General features: G+C 45.2%; 1 protein-coding gene across 4 annotated transcripts in view; it reads right to left on the reverse strand.

Annotated features, from left to right (window-relative positions):
* The window catches only part of LOC135387255 (sperm-specific sodium:proton exchanger-like), a 199,469-nt gene that overhangs the window by 85,374 nt on the left and 95,759 nt on the right, over window positions 1-18,336 (reverse strand). For all 4 annotated transcript variants that reach the window (XM_064616542.1, XM_064616541.1, XM_064616543.1 and 1 more), the window contains 4 exons: window positions 15,055-15,245; window positions 3,493-3,591; window positions 2,679-2,773; window positions 2,552-2,612 (listed from right to left, as the gene is read on the reverse strand). In XM_064616542.1, the coding sequence (XP_064472612.1) occupies window positions 2,552-2,612; window positions 2,679-2,773; window positions 3,493-3,591; window positions 15,055-15,245 (446 nt within the window). The remainder of the gene's footprint in view (window positions 1-2,551; window positions 2,613-2,678; window positions 2,774-3,492; window positions 3,592-15,054; window positions 15,246-18,336) is intronic.

Consider the following 18,336-nt stretch of genomic DNA (forward strand, 5'->3'; position numbering starts at 1 on the left):
ATTCGTTGCTACCGCGATTCGCCGTCCCGCGAAACTCGCAAATGATTGCAGCTAACTTGGCAAATTTGAATCTGTACACTAAAAGTACAATGCGCTTTCCAGAAAATCAGTCTTGAGAACAATATTGGGCCATGTTGCATTTTATTTTGTTTTCCTATTTAGTACGGGGATGTTTACTACTCGCAGATGACAGCTGCTGCCCATGAAGCTCACGGTGGCTCGTCTTCACGGGTACGCCCGCTGAAGGCACGTTGATGGTTGGCTACGGTTGTTGAAAACACGATTCTAGTAGGTGACCGGTACTTTTTAAGAATCATGGAAGCGTATACGAAGAGGGGCGTCAAGTCCTGTAGATCACATAAACAAAATACAGAAGCCGACACTGAAGATTAAACAAAAATCTTCAGTGTCGGCTTCTTTATTTTGTTTATAAGAATCATGGGAAAAGGATCGACTTCTTTGTCTACGATAGCAGACGACGCACGCTATGGGAGCTGGAGGTAGATTTGCCTGGCTCCAGAAACATCTTTGCAAAGCAGTAAAGCCCAACTGTCAGTCTGTGCTTTTCTGTGTGTGTACATGAACTAATTTACCGACGGTAAGCACGCACGTAATGTAACACTGAGTATAACAGCTGTAACAAACAAACTTCAAGCAAGCGTTACGTGTGTAAGCAGCGATTTTCACCTGTCAAAAATTCATGTATGATGTTGCGGGTTTCATATTCTCGCATACATTCATATGTAGGAGAGGTACGCAGCATTACCGTCGCTGTGCCAATACCTGGCATTGTGGTCCTGAAGGGAACAGTCAGCCCTTCACAACAGCGCAACAGCCACCCATACTGCTTCAGAAGCGAAACTGGGAAATTTTAAACACGCAGCGATCACAAAGCACCTTGCCTATCGGAACCTGTGAGGTGCTCGACACGGAAGCGAGGACACTGACGTCATTTTCGCACGAGATCACCGGTGACCTATTGGCTGACTCTTAGTTCTTACGTCACGTCGACAAGTAACCAGGCTTTCTGCATCTAGGTGGCGTTGGCTCTCGCTACCCTCTCTCTGCTGCACGTTGGATAACTGTCTGCAACTTTGGTAAGGACTCAGTAGACAGAATATCGGAATTCGAAGAGTAGCGTTGCCAGACGCGTGGGGGGCACACCATGACGTCATACATCCATACGTCACACTCATTGTACACACTTTCGAGGCTGGTCCTTTCATAGATGGGCTTGAATTGGGTTCACACCTACATTGGTGTGTTAAGGGTCTACTAAGGGTGCAATAAGGGTATAATGGTTACAGAGTGTTTTGCCTTATTGTAAAATGTTTCACATTGTCGTGGAATACGAATGCCAACCATACCAATGCCATACCAAAACTAGTAAGGAGCACAAACGTTATCTTGACGGTGAGTTGATACACGAAGCAATTCCTCACTTCATTGTTTTTTGTGTATATAATCAAATTAAACTTAGACACCTTACCCTTCGTTCTGACTGGAATGCAAGCAGGGCTATCGAATTTGCACACGTCTGCAAATTTAAGTGCGTACATCTTTATCCATATATCAGACCGTATATTGGTCAAATATGGCACCAGTTCGGAATTGCTATATTGGGAGAACACAATGCACTAAATGTTCATGTTATGCATTTACTTTGGCTGATATGCATGATAGACTCACTATGGAAGCAAAGCTGCACACGTTACGCGATTGCTTAAAGTTGCTGATTATCACAAAAATTTGAATCAGGTAGGGTATCGTCCAATTACCAGGGTAGATCAACACGCCGCACACCTGCTAAGTATATTGTTACACCCTTTCAGAGGTAATGCGGGTGTACCATAACTCACACCCTTTTAAATGTAAAAGTTTGAAGGTGTTGTGAATACACCCTGAGAAGGTGTATTCCATTACACCTAGAATCTTTTACACTCATAGGGGTGTGAGTTATTGTAGACCCACCTTTCACTCCAAAGGGTGTAAAATAGCTTAGTGTGTACTTGTCAACACAGAAATTTACGATACTTCGGCGTCCCATCGCGAAACAAGACTGTGATAACAAAAATTCGGTAGATTTATTCTGTAGCTACAGTTCCTTCAAACTACAGTCACTACTACAGTAAACTACACACTGACAGACAGACAGACTGACAGACAGACACACAGACAGAAAACTACAGTCACTGTTGGAACCAACGTGTGACGTAGTCGTTGCACATATCGCGATTTATTTTATTTCATTGATTTTCATGGCGTTTTCTTTTTCGCAGACTTCCGGCAGCGGTTTCAACTGTCCTTCACACTTGGCAGCATTTTCAGTTCAGTCACTCTACCCACTCATTTCAACATCTCATCTTCAGCACTCCAATATAAGATTAAATGGCTCGACACCTACCTGTCAACTTGCGAACCCATAGCGGGCACATGCCACGAAATTCAGGGGCGAGAAATCTACCTGCTCGCGTACAACTGGGGCGGATAGGGGTTCCAGTTTCGTGTGACGATGCTTAGCATTATGAAGGTAATTAATGTAAATTCTCACCAAAGAATATATCCAGGAAGGAACCGTGATATAGGGTGTCATCATGTTTACTGTCAGATACCTGCAATCGGGAATATGGAATTTCCTTGGACAAGCTGTACAATAGGCACTCAATTATTTTGCTTACGTTTCTTTCTCAAGTGGATATTGCATGACTGCCAAGATAGTGGTCTTTGACGTTTTCTGCACCATGCCGTCCTCATACTGCTTATTGTAGCACACCTGAACAGATAGATTCACGCAGTTTGTGCAACAGCACCACGCTTACACAGAAAGTGGGCTTGTGGGAATAGTGACTCAAGCATTGGAAATACTCCTGTCCAACTCAATTGGTTTGTCTATGTCTGCCTGTAGGTTTGTTAGTGTTTGTGTCTGTGTCTGTGTGTGCGCTTGCTTGCACGTGTGTAATGGCGCTCCGAGCGTCACCTGCACAAGCCTCAGTACGTCAAGCTGCTAACATCAATACGAGTATGTTCATTGTGTTGAAGTGTAGTGCTTTTGATGCGGAGGGATGCGCTTGAAGCTGGAAACTGCTCCACAGGAAAGCGCATCAGTATTGTTCACAGTAAAAGCACACTGCAGTCATAGAATGAACAAAAAGTTTTGGACTCTACTCAAACTTGGTTTCAGTCTCATTGTATTCTATGCACTACTGCAGTTTCTTGAACAAGATATGTACGCTTCCCTCATCATCTCCACGGTCCAATGAGAATATCAATGAGACATGCTAGCTCTGATAGCCTCATTCTCGTAGGCAGAGACTACATGCCCCATTCCACATCCACCTTACAGGAGTGCATGCAGTAGTACATCTCATGTACCTGAATGATCCGTCGATTCAAAATGTAACAGTAAGTATGTTAATATGATGAATATGTACTCGTGAAATATGCGTTTTAATAATAATAGCTCCCAGTTACTTGCTTCAAAACTGAACTGACCTTCTGCAGGCGAAGTATATTTCTGTTTGCGTTTCGTTTTGCTTCTGTAATCAAGGCATCGCTCCTCCTACGTATCAAGGCCAGTCGTGGGAATCTTGTCTAAATAAATGAAGAAAGGAAACACACATGACCAACAAACGCAATACAGGTACAGTGCATCATAGATCGAGAATTTACAAGTCGTTACGAGTTGAGTTTCCGTGTTACAAATGTAACTAAGTTAATAACAAAGTTCTTCAGACTGAAATGTACTGCAGAAATGATTCGCAGTTAGAGTGTTACTTAAAAAAAGGAACGAGTTACTTCGTACGCAAAATAGCACCACACAGCTGCTGGGCGCGTGAGCAGTTGAGTTCGACTTTGAGTTGCCTGCGAACGAGTGCAACACGCTTAGCTCGTTTTCGTTTACGTCCAACAATTCGAACGCTTTGTCCCCGTGGGCGCACAATGGTTCAGCTTCATTTCAATGGCGGCGGTTCTTACTTGGTGAATAGAATAGTGTCATTGATTGAATATCACGTTTTATGGCATAAAATCCCATGAAAGAACCGGAGAGAAAGCAATGAAATAAGTGGACGTGAGTGAAAAGCGAATTAAAAGTAACTTGGAACTTTGCTTAAGTTGCTTTGGCAAAGTTTCCTGAAAAAGAAACGAGGCAAAAGTACCGAGTTAAGTTAAAAGTTACCAAGAAAAGGTACGTAGTTACAGTAACGAGTTACCTCGAACTCTGCAGTGGATGCACCCTTTCATTGTCAACACAATAACTCTCGTTTACGAGGTCTTGCTGAAGGTGCAAGCGATTCCTCGGCGACTGAGAAGCCGCCATTTTCCCCATCTATAATCCCCAAGGTTGATTACTGTTTGTAGAGCAATCTCGAGACCTGTTCAGAAGGGCTACCATCCGAAAGTTTGGTCTCCAGTTAAGAAATTAGCGGTCCCCTGCGATAACAATCGTTAAACTTATGAAAATACGGGGATAATTTTAAGCTGCTGTAATGGCTTGCAGAGAGAGACACTTTATTGACACACCCAAAATAAGCAGTTTACAATGAGGCCTGTAAGGGTGACCAGTCGTCCCGATTTAGGCGGGACAGTCCCGCTTTTGCGGTCGTGGTCCCGCTGTCCCACCAGCCTGATACAACGTTTTGCACCATTTCGGGCTGGAACGATCCCCGAATGGAAAAGGTGCGACTACGTAAGGGTTTTCTCATTCCGCTTTGCCCTTTTTCCCCCACATCTTTCTTCGATCTAGCCAACGGAACATTATGATGTGCTGGCTAACAAGCCATCACTTTGACAATACGTTGTGGAAAGGTAAAGATCGCCTGCGCACGCCTTGCTCATCAAGCACCCCAGACGGGGGAGAGACGTCTTGACACAATGATTAGGCACCGCGTCGCAAGTTCAGCGAGTTCGGGATGAGATTTTCCGTTCATATTTATAAGTATGAGGAAACAGTATGCGCAGTACCTTCTGGTCAAAGTATTTGATGTGCGCGCTCAACAGTATATAACATGCAAATGATACAGGAACGAGAAAAACGATAAACGTATAAATCAAGCGACACAACAGTAATTGGGTGCCGACGAAGTGAAATGTATTTTATGTACTGAAAGACAACCCCCCCCCCCCCGCCCAGAGTGCTTTTATGTTTTCTTAAGTGCCATATACGCGAACATTACATGTCGACAACTTATCGACAGACAGTGAAAGTAGAAAAGACAGTGTATGCTCATTAAAATTAGTGCTCAGGCGATAGTGCGTGCATAAAAAAGTGTGAAGTTTCCGCTTGTATCTGTGAAACTGTTTCATGGATCGCAGCGAGACAGGCAGGTCACTCCGTGTTTTCGCCCCAAAATATGAAATACACTCTAATGAATAGCGCGTTGTTAGGGGAGGAAGAGACAACACTAATTCGTGCCTTCGTAGCCTGTAGTCCGTATATCAATAAGTAACACTTATATAAAGAATATCTAGCATGTCGTTCCTTTATTTATAAATAATGAGATCCGTATACTGATCCGATAACTAATCCGTATCTCTGAAACTAGATCGCACCGAGAGGCGGGTGTTCCATGTTTTCGCCCCAAAATATGAAATACACTCTAATGAATATCTTGTTCTTGGGAGAGGAAGAGAACACTAATTCCTGCCTTCGTAGCATGTAGGCTGTATACCTTTGTAACGGTTATATTAAGAATATCTAGCATGTCGTTCCTTTATTTATAAATAATGAGATGTATTTTAAACTAATCAGTATCTCTGAAACTGTTTAATAGATCGCACCGAGAGAGGAGGGTCGTTCCATGTTTTCGCCCCAAAATATGAAATACGTATCCCGTACGAAAATTCCGGATCAAACTTGATCAGCCTGGATCTGGTTTTAATCAGGCCGGATCAAGAGGAATCCGGGGTCGTTCAGGTCTCGTCCAGTTGGTTCCGGGCTGGATCTGCCTTTATCCTGCCTGAAGGGAGCCGGAATGTCCCGGATTCCGGCACACCCAGGTTTTGATCAGGCCAGTACAAGCTAGTCAGGTTCAGTTCGTGGACCAAACGCGAATCTGGCATTGGTCGATGTGGGTCGGGTTAATACCAGGTCTACCGGACCCGGGTTGGATTTGGGCACTTTTCTTTTTTTCTTTTTTTTTCTGTTTAAATCGGGTGGTACTCATTAAAGGAGTTCTGTACAGAGAGACCGAAACTTTTCTAATGTTGGGTCTATAATGCTTGCGTGAACTCGAAATTCATAGCCCGAAACTATTGGTTTCTGTGGTTGTTACAAAACACCGGGAATTAACTGTATTTAACCGTTCATAATATCATCATAAAAATAAAAATACTACTTGAAATATATTCGTACAGACCTTTGCCTCAGAATGAGGTTTGAATTCGTGTCATGCATTAACTAAGCTAACTTTGTTAATTGAACACGCGAATTAGTCAAGGAAAGGTAGCATTTTTCTGCATGGATTTGGAAGCCTGTCGCCATATAGCACACTATTGCAGTCAAACTCAATGGGTTTTTCACAAGATTTGTACAGAAATTTGACTTGCGAAGTATATGGTCGGTGAAATTTGCGGTTGCCGAACTCTCGGCTCCCCCTTTATCGGGACAAAGTGGAAAGAGCGACACGTTTTATTCCGATCGATGGTCTTGTCGCCGTCATTGTCAGTGGCTGGTGGTGGTGGCTGAGGACAGACACTTCGACAAGGGTATACGTGCGATTGTGGCGTGGTTTCTTTTGTTTTCGCAGAGGAGGAAGGGTATTTGAACGGAGCCAACAGTTCGGCAAACGTAAATACCAGCGATCGCGCTTCATCCAATGACGAATTTGCGGCTGTCAAATTTCTGTAGAAACCTTGTGAAAGACCCCGCCATTCTGAGTGCATTTGTGTGCTAGTACGATACGCTTGTGGGTCTCCAGGCCGGAAGAAAAGAGACAACCAGTGCTGCTCGATGGTGTCACAAATTTGGGATGGTGAAGGGCCGAATTGCTCACCGAACTGAGGTGTTCGTAGTTCGGGTCACCAGTTTGTGGGTCTCCAGGCCGGAAGAACAGAGACAACCAGCGGGGTAGAAGGTTGGTCGAAGAATGATTTAATTCTCGTGCCAAGACTGATGCGCGAGAGTAGCCGGCCAGCATTGTCGTCATCTGTCGGGGGCGCCACACGCTTCCAGATTAATGCAGAAAAATGCTTCCTTTCCTGAGCTAGTTTACGACTTCAATTAACAAAATTAGCCTAATTAATGTATGACACGAATGCAAACGGCCCCAATCAATGGCATAAGTTTGTATGAGTGCATTCCAAGTAGCTGCATAATTTTCTTAAGTAAAAACTATTTTTGGGAATTTAATGGAATCCTCTCGTGGAACCCATTGTATGTGCTCCCTGTTTTGAATTAAGTTTTGTAAACCAGATTTGAGTAAACGAAAACAGTGCACCCCAGAAGGACTTTGCTTTGAAGGTTTTTTTTTTTTTTTCAACTGCACGGTGCGAACACCATGCCTTGTGCCCGATTTGTCAAAAATCAGAGGCACGAAATTAGAGGCAGAACCTTTATGTTGTGCTCGCTCTCACTTTTCTCGAAGCTGCATATATTTCAGTACGCATTTTAGGATTTGTACGCCGTACTGTTTCTGCACTATACCTGTTTGTGTTTCCGGCAGCGCGTGTGGTAGCCTGCCACAGGAATATTTCGTTAATTCATACATACTTGTTAATCAATTAATATTCACGCACTGCTACGTTTGAGTATTTTCGGTGCTTCCGCCGCATTCGCGTGTGATATAGGTAAATGCCTCCGTGACGATACGACTTCGGAAACATTCCTACATTCCTCGGGTTAGCAATAATAATAATAATAAAACAGCGTGTCACACCGTTATGTCGCATCGGACATCAACAATCCTAAGTCATATGAAATCGCATTTGAAACCATTTACTCAAAAAGAACAGCTTTTCCAAAAAGAAACACTGGCAGAACGTGAACAATGACGGACAGAAGGGCGACTTTGGCCAGCAAATTCTCTATCCTCTATCCTCCGCGGTGACCTGGAAAACTTTGGTTTCACCCCGGCAGGGATTTTCCATTCTGCCGCCGGCTCCACGTGAAGAGGACGTCAAGCTTTGGCGCGATTCAACATGGCATTTGCATTCCTCCTGGTCAAGCGTCACAGGTTTGTTGTTTTTATTAGCTTTGGTATATTGTGTTGCGTTAGCTGTTTAGCTCACTGTACTTTGCTGAGGAAATTGCTGTACTCGCAGACACATACTACCCGGAACTTAAGCGAAAATTATCCTGGAAGTTCATCTTTCTTTCTTTTTTTCCGTTTTTTTTTTTTCTAACAGCCAAGGTGCGATAAGACGAGCTACGTAACCCCACCAGGCCCGTCAGATGCTGGGAGAAATTCAGTTGATCGACCAACTTACGGGACTCCGTGAGCAAGTCAGCATATTTAGGAAAAGGTTGTTGAAGTTGAAAAATATAGAGGTGAGTATGCGCCGCGATTTTTCCTTTCTGCCCTCAACAAGTGCTCTTATTTTATTTATTTCTATCTGTTTCTTCTGTTCACAGAAGTAGATCGTCTGCTGAGCAACGCCGGGAGACTGGTGCGGAAGCTACAAAAATTTGCCTGGGTTGAATCGCTGGTTGAATGCAGACCTTCAGAATATGGCGGCCACCTCATCCGCAATGGCAGTCTGACACGCATCATCCTCGGGTGCAGGGGCGGATTTAAGGGTTGGGTCCGGATGTCCTGACCCCCCCCCCCCCCCCCCCTCAGTTCGAGACTTGAACATAGGGTTCAATGGACCAGTGCCAGCATGCACCTGGCACTTGTCCATAGCGGACGCCCCCCTCGGAAAAATCCTAGATCCGCCCCTGCTCGGGTGGGTCCACCATGTCGACTGACAGACATAGGTGGGGAGTAACGCGTTACAAAGTAGTGCGTTACCGGTAACGCGTTACATTCGAGTAGTGAAATATGGTAACGCATTACATTTGGGAGAAAAGTAATGAGTAACGTAACGTCATTACATTTTTAATAACTAACGCGTAACGGCGTTATGCGTTACTGCGTGTTCGGGAACATTGCTTCATCGTCTAAACTTGAAAGCTTGAGCGAGGACCGTGCCTGCAGAATCTGGAAAAAATCACGATTTTTTTTTTTCTATTCACCTTCAACAATGACAAGAAGGTCACGTCGGAACCCAGGAAGAACGCAAAAGAAGGGTTGTTGACCTACCCTGGTTGAGATGTCACCTTTGTTTACCACCTCTGTTTTTCACTCCCTCTGGTATTTTTCGGACGAATGGGGCAAAAGCGGCACAAAAATAGCCCCTACCCTCTGAACAAGTAACAAAGTACCAAGGGATTGGCTGTTTGGATATGCACTGTGTGAGATAAAAGGTCGCCGTCTCTATCAACCTTGACAAGGAGCACTCACTGGTCATTGGGCGTCCTCTCAGCCCAACGGGCGAAGCTCACAGATGAAAAATTTGAACATCAACTACTTCTGCGTTGCAATAAATCGTACATGTAAGTTGTGTTCATGCGTGACCCTTGTTTGTGCCCAACATTGCTTGTATTGATTTGAGGAATGCAGTTATGTGACTCAACCAAAAATTGTACATATTATATGGACAACTGGTGAAGTAATGCAAAAGTAACGGCATTACTTATCAGAAGTAACGGCGTTAGTAACGCGTTACCTACTACCGCAACAGTAACGAATAACGTAACACGTTACTTTTTGAAAAAGTAGTGAGTAACGGTAGTGCACTACAAAGTAAAAGTAACTTCCCCACCTATGCTGACAGACGACAACTCGCCGACGAAGTACGCCGGCACCGAGGAAGAGGTGAGTACATGTTATTTGTAACCGGATTTTCAATTCATCGTGTCAGATTCGGGCATTTTCATGTGCACTGAGCTCATCACTGGGTCAGGCTTATTAGTGCCATATTGCGAGATTTCTGGCGTACGTGTGGCAAGGACTGCCACAGCTTGTGAAGCCGACGGGGCACGCGGCTCCGTGAGCTTCGAGAGAATGATGAATGAAGCTGTTTCCGACAAATGTAAGTTAATTTACTGCTGATTTTGAATAAATGCACATCATATACTCACACATTTGTTCTTTCTTTTGAAACGGCATGTTGGGCATACGGCTGTGACCCTGGGGTTTAAACGGACTGAGTCAGCTTATTGTCCGATATCGGCACGGATCTGTTCACGGAATGATCAGAAATAGGTCCACGTTTTGATCAAAAGCTATTCAGGGAACAATACAAGTTTGATCCGGGTTATACATCTCTAATCCAGATGTGATCAAATTTTGAATGAACCTATGCCAAAATTTTATTGGGAGCCGATCAGTTTCTGATCAGTGATCTGAATCAAGTTTTGATCAAAGGTTAGTCAGGAGGCGATACAATTTTGACCCGGATTTGATAACATTTTGAATAAAGCTTTATCAAAATTTTATCATATGCTGATCAGTGATCCTGCCCAATTTAGGAACCAAACCGGATCAGACATCCGCGATCAAGACCAGATTCCAATTTGATTCCGGATTTTTCGTACGGTACACTCTAATGTGCCCGTGTTTGTTTTGCGTAACTCGTTCTTGGGAGAGGACGAGACAACACTAATTCCTCGATTCGTAGCATGTAATGTGTAAAGCTCTTTGTAACGCTTATATCATGAATATCCAGCATGTCGTTCATTTAATTGTAAATACGGTCAATTCTCGATTTATGAGCACCTTTCGTTTCTCTAAAACCGTTCATAATGGAGGGATTCATAAATCGAGGGGCAAGGTCCGCGTAAGCGAAATGGGCTGAAACACGACAGGAAATGCACTGGATAACGTTTATTTCCATGGTCACAATGAATCCAATCGAGAACGGCATTTCACGCTAGCCGAGGGGTGTGACTTTTTGCAACGGCATATATCCGGTTTGTCACCGGCTGATTGAAACCGCGACCGTTCGGCCTACACAGTTCACCCGGGAATGTTTCCACTCAAGAAACATGTGATCTTCATTCTTTGTTCATCTGTATTGACGCGATCCCAGTAATTCCCTCAACCTTTGGACAGCTCCATAAATCGAAGTCAATAGAGCACATGTGTTTTTGCGTTTCGTTCCCTGAAAATCCGTTCACAGTTCGGATATCGAAACCAGAAGAAAATACATGGAAAACGTTTGGTTCCTTGTGGGTTCATAAACCGAGGGAATTCGTAAATCGAGGTTTCATCAAACGGGGGATTGACTGTAATGAGATTTATTTTAAACATAATGAGTATCTGTCAAACTGTTTAATGGATCGCATCGAGATGCTTTTATAAACTGCATGCTGTATTAACAGCATTCTACACCTACTTAGTATATGGACCTGCTTTGTCAAGGGCACTGTTTAAATGTGTTGTTTTGCTGAGCGTTTCTGAAAGGTTTCTGCGGGTTATGTTTTCGTGTTGACATCTTTGTCGCAATAGCTCATTTGATGGGTTCAACCCAAGCTTTTTATACATGTTACTCGCTTGGTACTTTGTAACGCTTGTATCAAGAATATATTGATCAAAAATCGACCCACCAGCTCCCCGTGGGATAATGGTTAGGATGATCGCTTTCTACGCGGAGACTGGGAGGTGACACGGTGTTACACTGAAGACGATCAGCGTCGATGACGACGTAGATGCTTGGACATTGGCTGCACGTGCCGAGCTGTGAAGCGCGGGCACTGGACATTCGGGAGGCATTCGGCGGACGATGCTCGAAGAAGCTACCCAGTCATTAAACGTTCTCTAACGAACCTGGAATTTGGCTCATTCTTACAGGCCGAGATTGACTCACGGGTTCGAATCCTGTCACCGGCTGTGCTGCCTGGGGTTTTCCCTGGGTTTTCCGAAGTCTTTTCAGGCTATTGTTGGCGCACTTCCCCCTGAAGTCGGCCCAGGACGCATACTAACCCCCTGTCCCCCACTCCTTCCTGCTGTCCTCTCTCCACCTGTACGCCGCTCATCGTCGCAGTTGGTTCGCTGCGCAACTAATGAATAAAAAAAATCGAACCGGTTCGTGAACAGGTTCAACGCTTCCGTTTTATATGTATCGTAAACCTGCTTTGATCACGAAATACGTGGCGAATACTAGTAGCTTACTGGCCGGGTACCCTGTTTAGGGAGAAATGGATGAACACTTGCAAGTAGCGTCCACGCTGATGAAGCGGTGTAGTTCACCAAACATTTGGTATCTTCCAACAATCGTTTTTCCACACGCGCAGGGCCAGCAAGATAGGCTTAAAGGGAGGCATCGCAAGGATTCGGGAAAAATTAGGTGAGCATCATACCGAACACGAGCCACCCCCTCGATACCGAATACAACATTCACATTCATTCGCATTCCTAAATTATGACAACAGCTCCATACTACGGCGGTTCGCCCGGTGGAGGACACCGTGACGTCACCCAGGATTGTCGTCTGATTCCCAGCCTGGGGCCCTATTCTGAGCTGCTGTCGAGCACCATCAACAGTGTCGGCAGACAAGTATCGGTAGGGAGCGATTACAGCCACCGGGAACGATACCTGCCAGTTTTGGTATTCGCATGTCGCCTTCAACGATAATACGTTTGGTCTGTTGTAAGCAAGCCATAGAGAGTAGCAAGCCTTAGGTTATGGCTAACAACTCTTAACACATAAGAAGAAGACTGTCGTTACTCCAGGCTGCAGAGTTAAGAGTTAAAGGGACGGCCTCGTACAGCTGCTGCGATTCCGAAACTTAGCCAAAACTACCTTCACGAGTACTGTACACATATAACCGTCAAAGTTTCATTCGGAATAACCAAGTCGTTTTCGAGGAATTTGTCGAAATGTGCCGTAATAGCACACGACGAAACCTGCGCTTCTCTCATGCATACGTCACGCATGACGTCGGCCTGCGGGTACGTCGTCGTTGTCACGGTAATTGTAACTTGCAGAAGCACCTTGGGTTGAGTCATCCCCTTTGCTCTCGAAATGGGGACACTCAAGCATATATCTCGGCAAGCGGAGAATGTAGTCCGAGCATTGACTGTGGGGTCGCCGATAATGTGGCGCATAATCGGATACGTGGAAGCTAAGTCACGTGTTTTCTTACCGCGAGTATTTAATGCGGTATTTAAATAAACACGCACTCCTGCTCCATATACGTCGTCAGCGACACTTCAAAACATGATCAGTGTGCAACGGGGAGTGTAATGGAAGCGCGCGTAATATAATTTTGGTCGGAGCTGTAATGCGACCACGCACGCCGATGGCCGGCGACTTCAGGTTTGTGATTGTGGGTGGGGTTGCCCTGCGACTTCTAGCGTCTCTAAGGATTAACATAGTTGTTCTAAACCGCCATGTTTGCCAGTTCTTAGAATGTGCGTTTTTCGCCTGAGAACTGAAAGAAAATTTACGAAAGTTGCCGCGGTCCCCAGTAACTTCTGAAAGTCGTCTGCTTACGCCGGTGCACTAGTGCGCGCAAAAGCAGACGATTTCTGTATCCTTTCACGAACTTTCCCGCAGGGCGACGTGGCCGTTCTTATTGTTGCCAACACAGATCGCGGCATGCTCTGCAATCTTTATCAATTTAATTCGGTTATTTAATAACCGTGACGTGTTTTGTCGGGTAAATTCGCGGTATTCCATTTTGAACAAAGGGCAATCGAATGGTACACTTTATGAGAGGGGCAGGGGGTACGAGTTCTTCCCTTTAAGCTCTGTTTTTAGAGTGCAGGAGAATTGGCGTATCGATGTCTACACTGTTAAGAATGAACTTCACCGCATAGCACGCTCCTAGCCATCACCATCATTTCGGATGATATCGTTATCTGACCTAATTTGCTGAAAACTGGAGGCGTACGCCTTTCTCGTGACACTTAATGCCGTTCATAATTGTCACAAAAAAGGCGTACGCCTCCCGTCGGAAGACATCGATACCCCCTTTCTCCTGCGCTCTAAACCTTCATTGCATAGCACTCTCCTAGCCAGCCATCATCCCGAATGGCAACGTTCTCTCCCTCGATTTGATTAAACAGGGGGCGTACGCCATTTTTGCGTCAATTATCAACTGCATAGTGCCACAAAAATGACGCCCCCCCCCCTCTCATTTTTAACAAATCAGAGGAAAGAACGATGTCGCTCGGGATGATGGATGGCTAGGAGCGTGCTATGTGCGAAGTTCAAGAGTCCTTATTCAAGCGAGAAAGCAGCGCCCGCAACACGCAGAGCCCGTATACGCAGAGCGAATCATATTGTTGCGTAGTCTGTGGCTTTGCGTAAATGGGAGATACCAGTGTCGCCGAGGCAATGCCGTGGCTGGCAGGAAAGCGACAATTCCTCGCTTTACGTCCGAGACAACTGTGGACATACACAAAAAAACACATAAATCTGTCGTTCTTGCTTTGTTGGCTACATTCTAAAAACAGAACTTCTCCACATAGCACGGTGAGGGCACAGAGACACCTTTATCACTCCCGATTTGTGAAAAGCGCGGGGCGTACGCCTTTTTCTGAACTGCGTAAGTGTTCCACAAAAGTCGATTTGAACCATTTATAACCGCCGATTTTAACCAATCAGGGAGGAGAATTATGGCATTCGGGATGATGATTGGCTCAGAGCGTCCTATGTGGTCAGGTTCTGTTTTTAGAGTGTGCAACGTATCTGCGACAATTACACGCTGCGTGAAATACACCCTAAAAACTGAACTTCACCGCATAGCACGCTCTGCGCCAACTATCGCCACGAATGATAGGGTTATCGCTTCTGATTCGAAGAGAGACGAGGACGCACGCCTTTGTGTCAATTTGGATATGCTATAGTGTGCGCAAAAAAGGTGTACGCCTCCCTCTCTCTTCGAACCAGGAACTATAACCCCATGTGCGATGCCTCCTGAGGAAACCATCATACCCGTGGTTTCGTATTTTCGGGTATCAATTGTAGGTTCATGAGGATTGGCAAGTTCCATTCCGTACATCTCCACCACGCACTTTGTGATTCGTAGTCTTACTTTGTAGCTTTATATGCAGCGAAGTGTCTCACCTTAGTAGTGCTGAGCGCGACATCGGCATATGGGTTTCCGATTTGAGTGTGCGTTTGAATCCACTTCCAATCGGCGCCGCTAAACTTTTTCTCTCTTCGCTGTATGTTGGTTGAAGCGAAAGCCTTGTTCTGAAGAGTCGTCACCACCATTCTCATGTTTGCAGAATCTGCTTCTGACATCTGGACTAGATCTGTAAGATACCATTCATATGCGTGCTGATAGAAACACGCCAGATAGTACACTCGACAGATTTTTACGAAAGAGCTCATCCCTGGGTTTACCATCCAGACAGTTATTGCCTGTCCTCACACTCTAAAAACAAACTTCACCGCATAGCACGCTGTGCTCCAACCATTGCCAAGAATGATAGGGTTATCGCTTCTGATTCGAAGAGAGAGGGCGGCGTACGCCTTCTTGTGGCAATTTTCATATATCCAAATTGCCACAAAAAGGCGGACCTCTCTCTTCGAATCAGAAGCGATAACCATAGTAGTCGTGGCAATGGTTGGCGCACAGCGTGCTATGTGGTGAAATTCTGTTTTTAGAGTGTACGTATCCACCAATAATCAGTTGTGCCAGATACCGCTCCCGGGCTTCGTTCACGTTAAAATAAACAAATTTATGCCCAGTAGTGTTTTGTAATTCGTGCACCAACTCAATGTCATCTTAATGCCAGTTTCTCGATACTTCTCTATCCAGCTTAGGGATTTACCTCTACGAAATTTTATTCATGTCACCTCGTCTAATCCCACTACGCGTCCTGAGATGAGCCAGGAGAAGTTGCCCAAGGAACAAGGAGAAAAAAAAAGTACATCAACATATAATTCGTGGCCCTGGGAAACATCAAATGTTAATCTAAGGGTACAAAACACGTTCTTCCAAGTTCTATAACAACGTTGCAGAGCTCCACCTTTTTATCTGCAGCGCGATGCGAGGAAGTGTGTGTAACCACCGAGTAGCGAGCCAGCTAGCTGCCATAGGATTTGCAACGACTCCATTCGTATGCAGCAATTTGTTTTTGCATTCCTGCTTTTGTGAGCGGGTGGCTTCTCCTTGTACACCCTCGTGGTGCTCTTTTTCAAGGAATGCCGCAGACGGAAACAGAATTTGCAGAGTATACCGAAAAAGTGTGGAACCCCATGTGTTTCGGTATGGCATGGGGAATCCTTTCCTTTCCGCTTTCCTTTGCGACATCCCATACGGGGTTGGGGGGAGGTATATGTTTAATGAGAAAAGAAAATGTCCCATAGCTCACGACAAGACACACGCGATTGACAACTATGAACGCTGCTACCGCTCCTCTCACTTCCGTGCACACAAAGCTGTGTTACGCGGTCGAACGAGCGACGACAATCGGCGACCAAGGAGGTAAACTAGAGCAGTAGAGCTTCGTTGCCTAACAAGCTCCAAGCATACCACAGCATATAGTACGCCACCGTTTCGATTTGCGGAGGGAAGTGTGAGTACGTCGTTCGTGAATCAGCAAAGATATCATTAGCGACTTAGATTGACTTTGATTGACTTAGCGCGGTAGGCGGCGTTTTCAGAGTACAAAGTATTCGTACACGTTCCCGGAGCTTCTGCCAGTTGCAATTGCACCAGTCAATGCGAAGGGATGACTGGAGATGCCAGTTGTCTACTCCCTGTCATGGCCGTTCCCATGGGGGAGAGGGGGTAAGGGGGCCACTACCACCGTCCTTGGGGCTGTATGGTCACCTGTGAAAATTGTGCGCTCTTCCCTCACAGGTCGTCATGGTTTGCACCCACATGTACTCATAATAATCTGACTAAATAGATATACAGGGTGTGTGCTGTAACGCGTCCCTGAATTATATTTCAAAATGTAGACGTTGTACAAGGATGCCGCTTGCTGCATTGGTCTGGCACCTTTCTGTGGCACGTTTGCCACCAGGAAAGACCGATTTTATGAATTTTCAACTGCAATCAATTGAATTTTAAAAATTGATTTCTACAATTTGGGAAGTCAACCCCACATTTTCCCAACGGAAATGGGAAGCGCATGTGTGGTGGCTAGATGAATATTGTCTAGTGTGAGGAGCGCCCACAGCCTCCTACCCGACGGAGCGGGACTCTTGCGGAAGACGGCCACCAGGCGCGCTGCTCCACGGATGTATGCTAGTTTCTGGGCGCTCTGGCTAGTCCCCGGGTGGAGTTCTTTCGTCCGTGACATATCAGAGGGTGTGATAGCGACGCTCTCGCGTCTTTGAAGTGCTTTATTTTACTTTGGCGTCGGCTGTGCACTGTTTCTGTGGAGTGGTGAACCTTTAGCAGAAGTCTGACGCCCCTGTGAAGAAAAAGCAGCGTGCAAAAACAAACAGAGCGCAGACTATCTGTCGTCGTACATGAACGAATTCAACAGGGGGGCCTACGCTACTGTTGAGAAACACTCTTCAAGCTTGTCTCCAAACTTGAAGATACCTTCACAATGTTGTTCTCATGTCACAAAGAGCGTGCAGACAGCCTACTAGAAGTCATAGCATGTGATAGGGCAGTGATGGGTAGTACGTGATGTATACCAAGTACTCAAGTAGTACTGTGTACATTTCTGTGTACTTGATCTTTACTTTAAGTACATTTTAAACCGTGTACATTGTACCGTACTTAAAGTACACAGACTTGGGCTCCAGACAAAAAGTCACAAAAGAGTATCAAAAATGCTAATCAAATTCCCATCTATGCATTTAGTGGGATGCAGTACTAAGAGTCCCAGTCTGACATTTTACCAAAAAGGATTTTTGTGCTCTTAAAGAGCATATTCGTTGAAGCAAATTTATTGTTGAGAGGCTTGGAACGTTGAAAAAGTATCAACACTTCTATGACTATGTAAAACAAATGGAATGCACAGACATCAACACATTATGACACTGCAACCGGTAGCACAATGACTTGGTCAATTGTCGTTTCAGTTCTTCCAATGCAGGATCCTATGCTTTTTTTATATTGTTTCCTTCATTGGCAATTAATAATCATTTTATATCACAATGTGTGATCGCATTACATGGTGAACACTCGGAATGAACACTCTGAAAGAAACGGGTTTAGGAGAACTCGTCACAAGCCCGGTCGTCACAGGCCAACTGGTCATAGGTGAACTCGTCAAGGAGGCCAACTCGTCACAGGGCATCTCGTACGAGGAACTGCCGTCACGCCGGAATAATCGTCACAGTGTACCTGCCACCTGCTCACCGCACCGTACTCCCCAACGTGTGAAATACGTAAAAGGCTCTCCTGACCTAACCTTCGTCAGTCTCGACGAGTGC

The sequence above is a fragment of the Ornithodoros turicata genome, chromosome 3 (assembly GCF_037126465.1).
Source record: "Ornithodoros turicata isolate Travis chromosome 3, ASM3712646v1, whole genome shotgun sequence".
Classification (NCBI taxonomy): Eukaryota; Metazoa; Arthropoda; class Arachnida; order Ixodida; family Argasidae; genus Ornithodoros; species Ornithodoros turicata.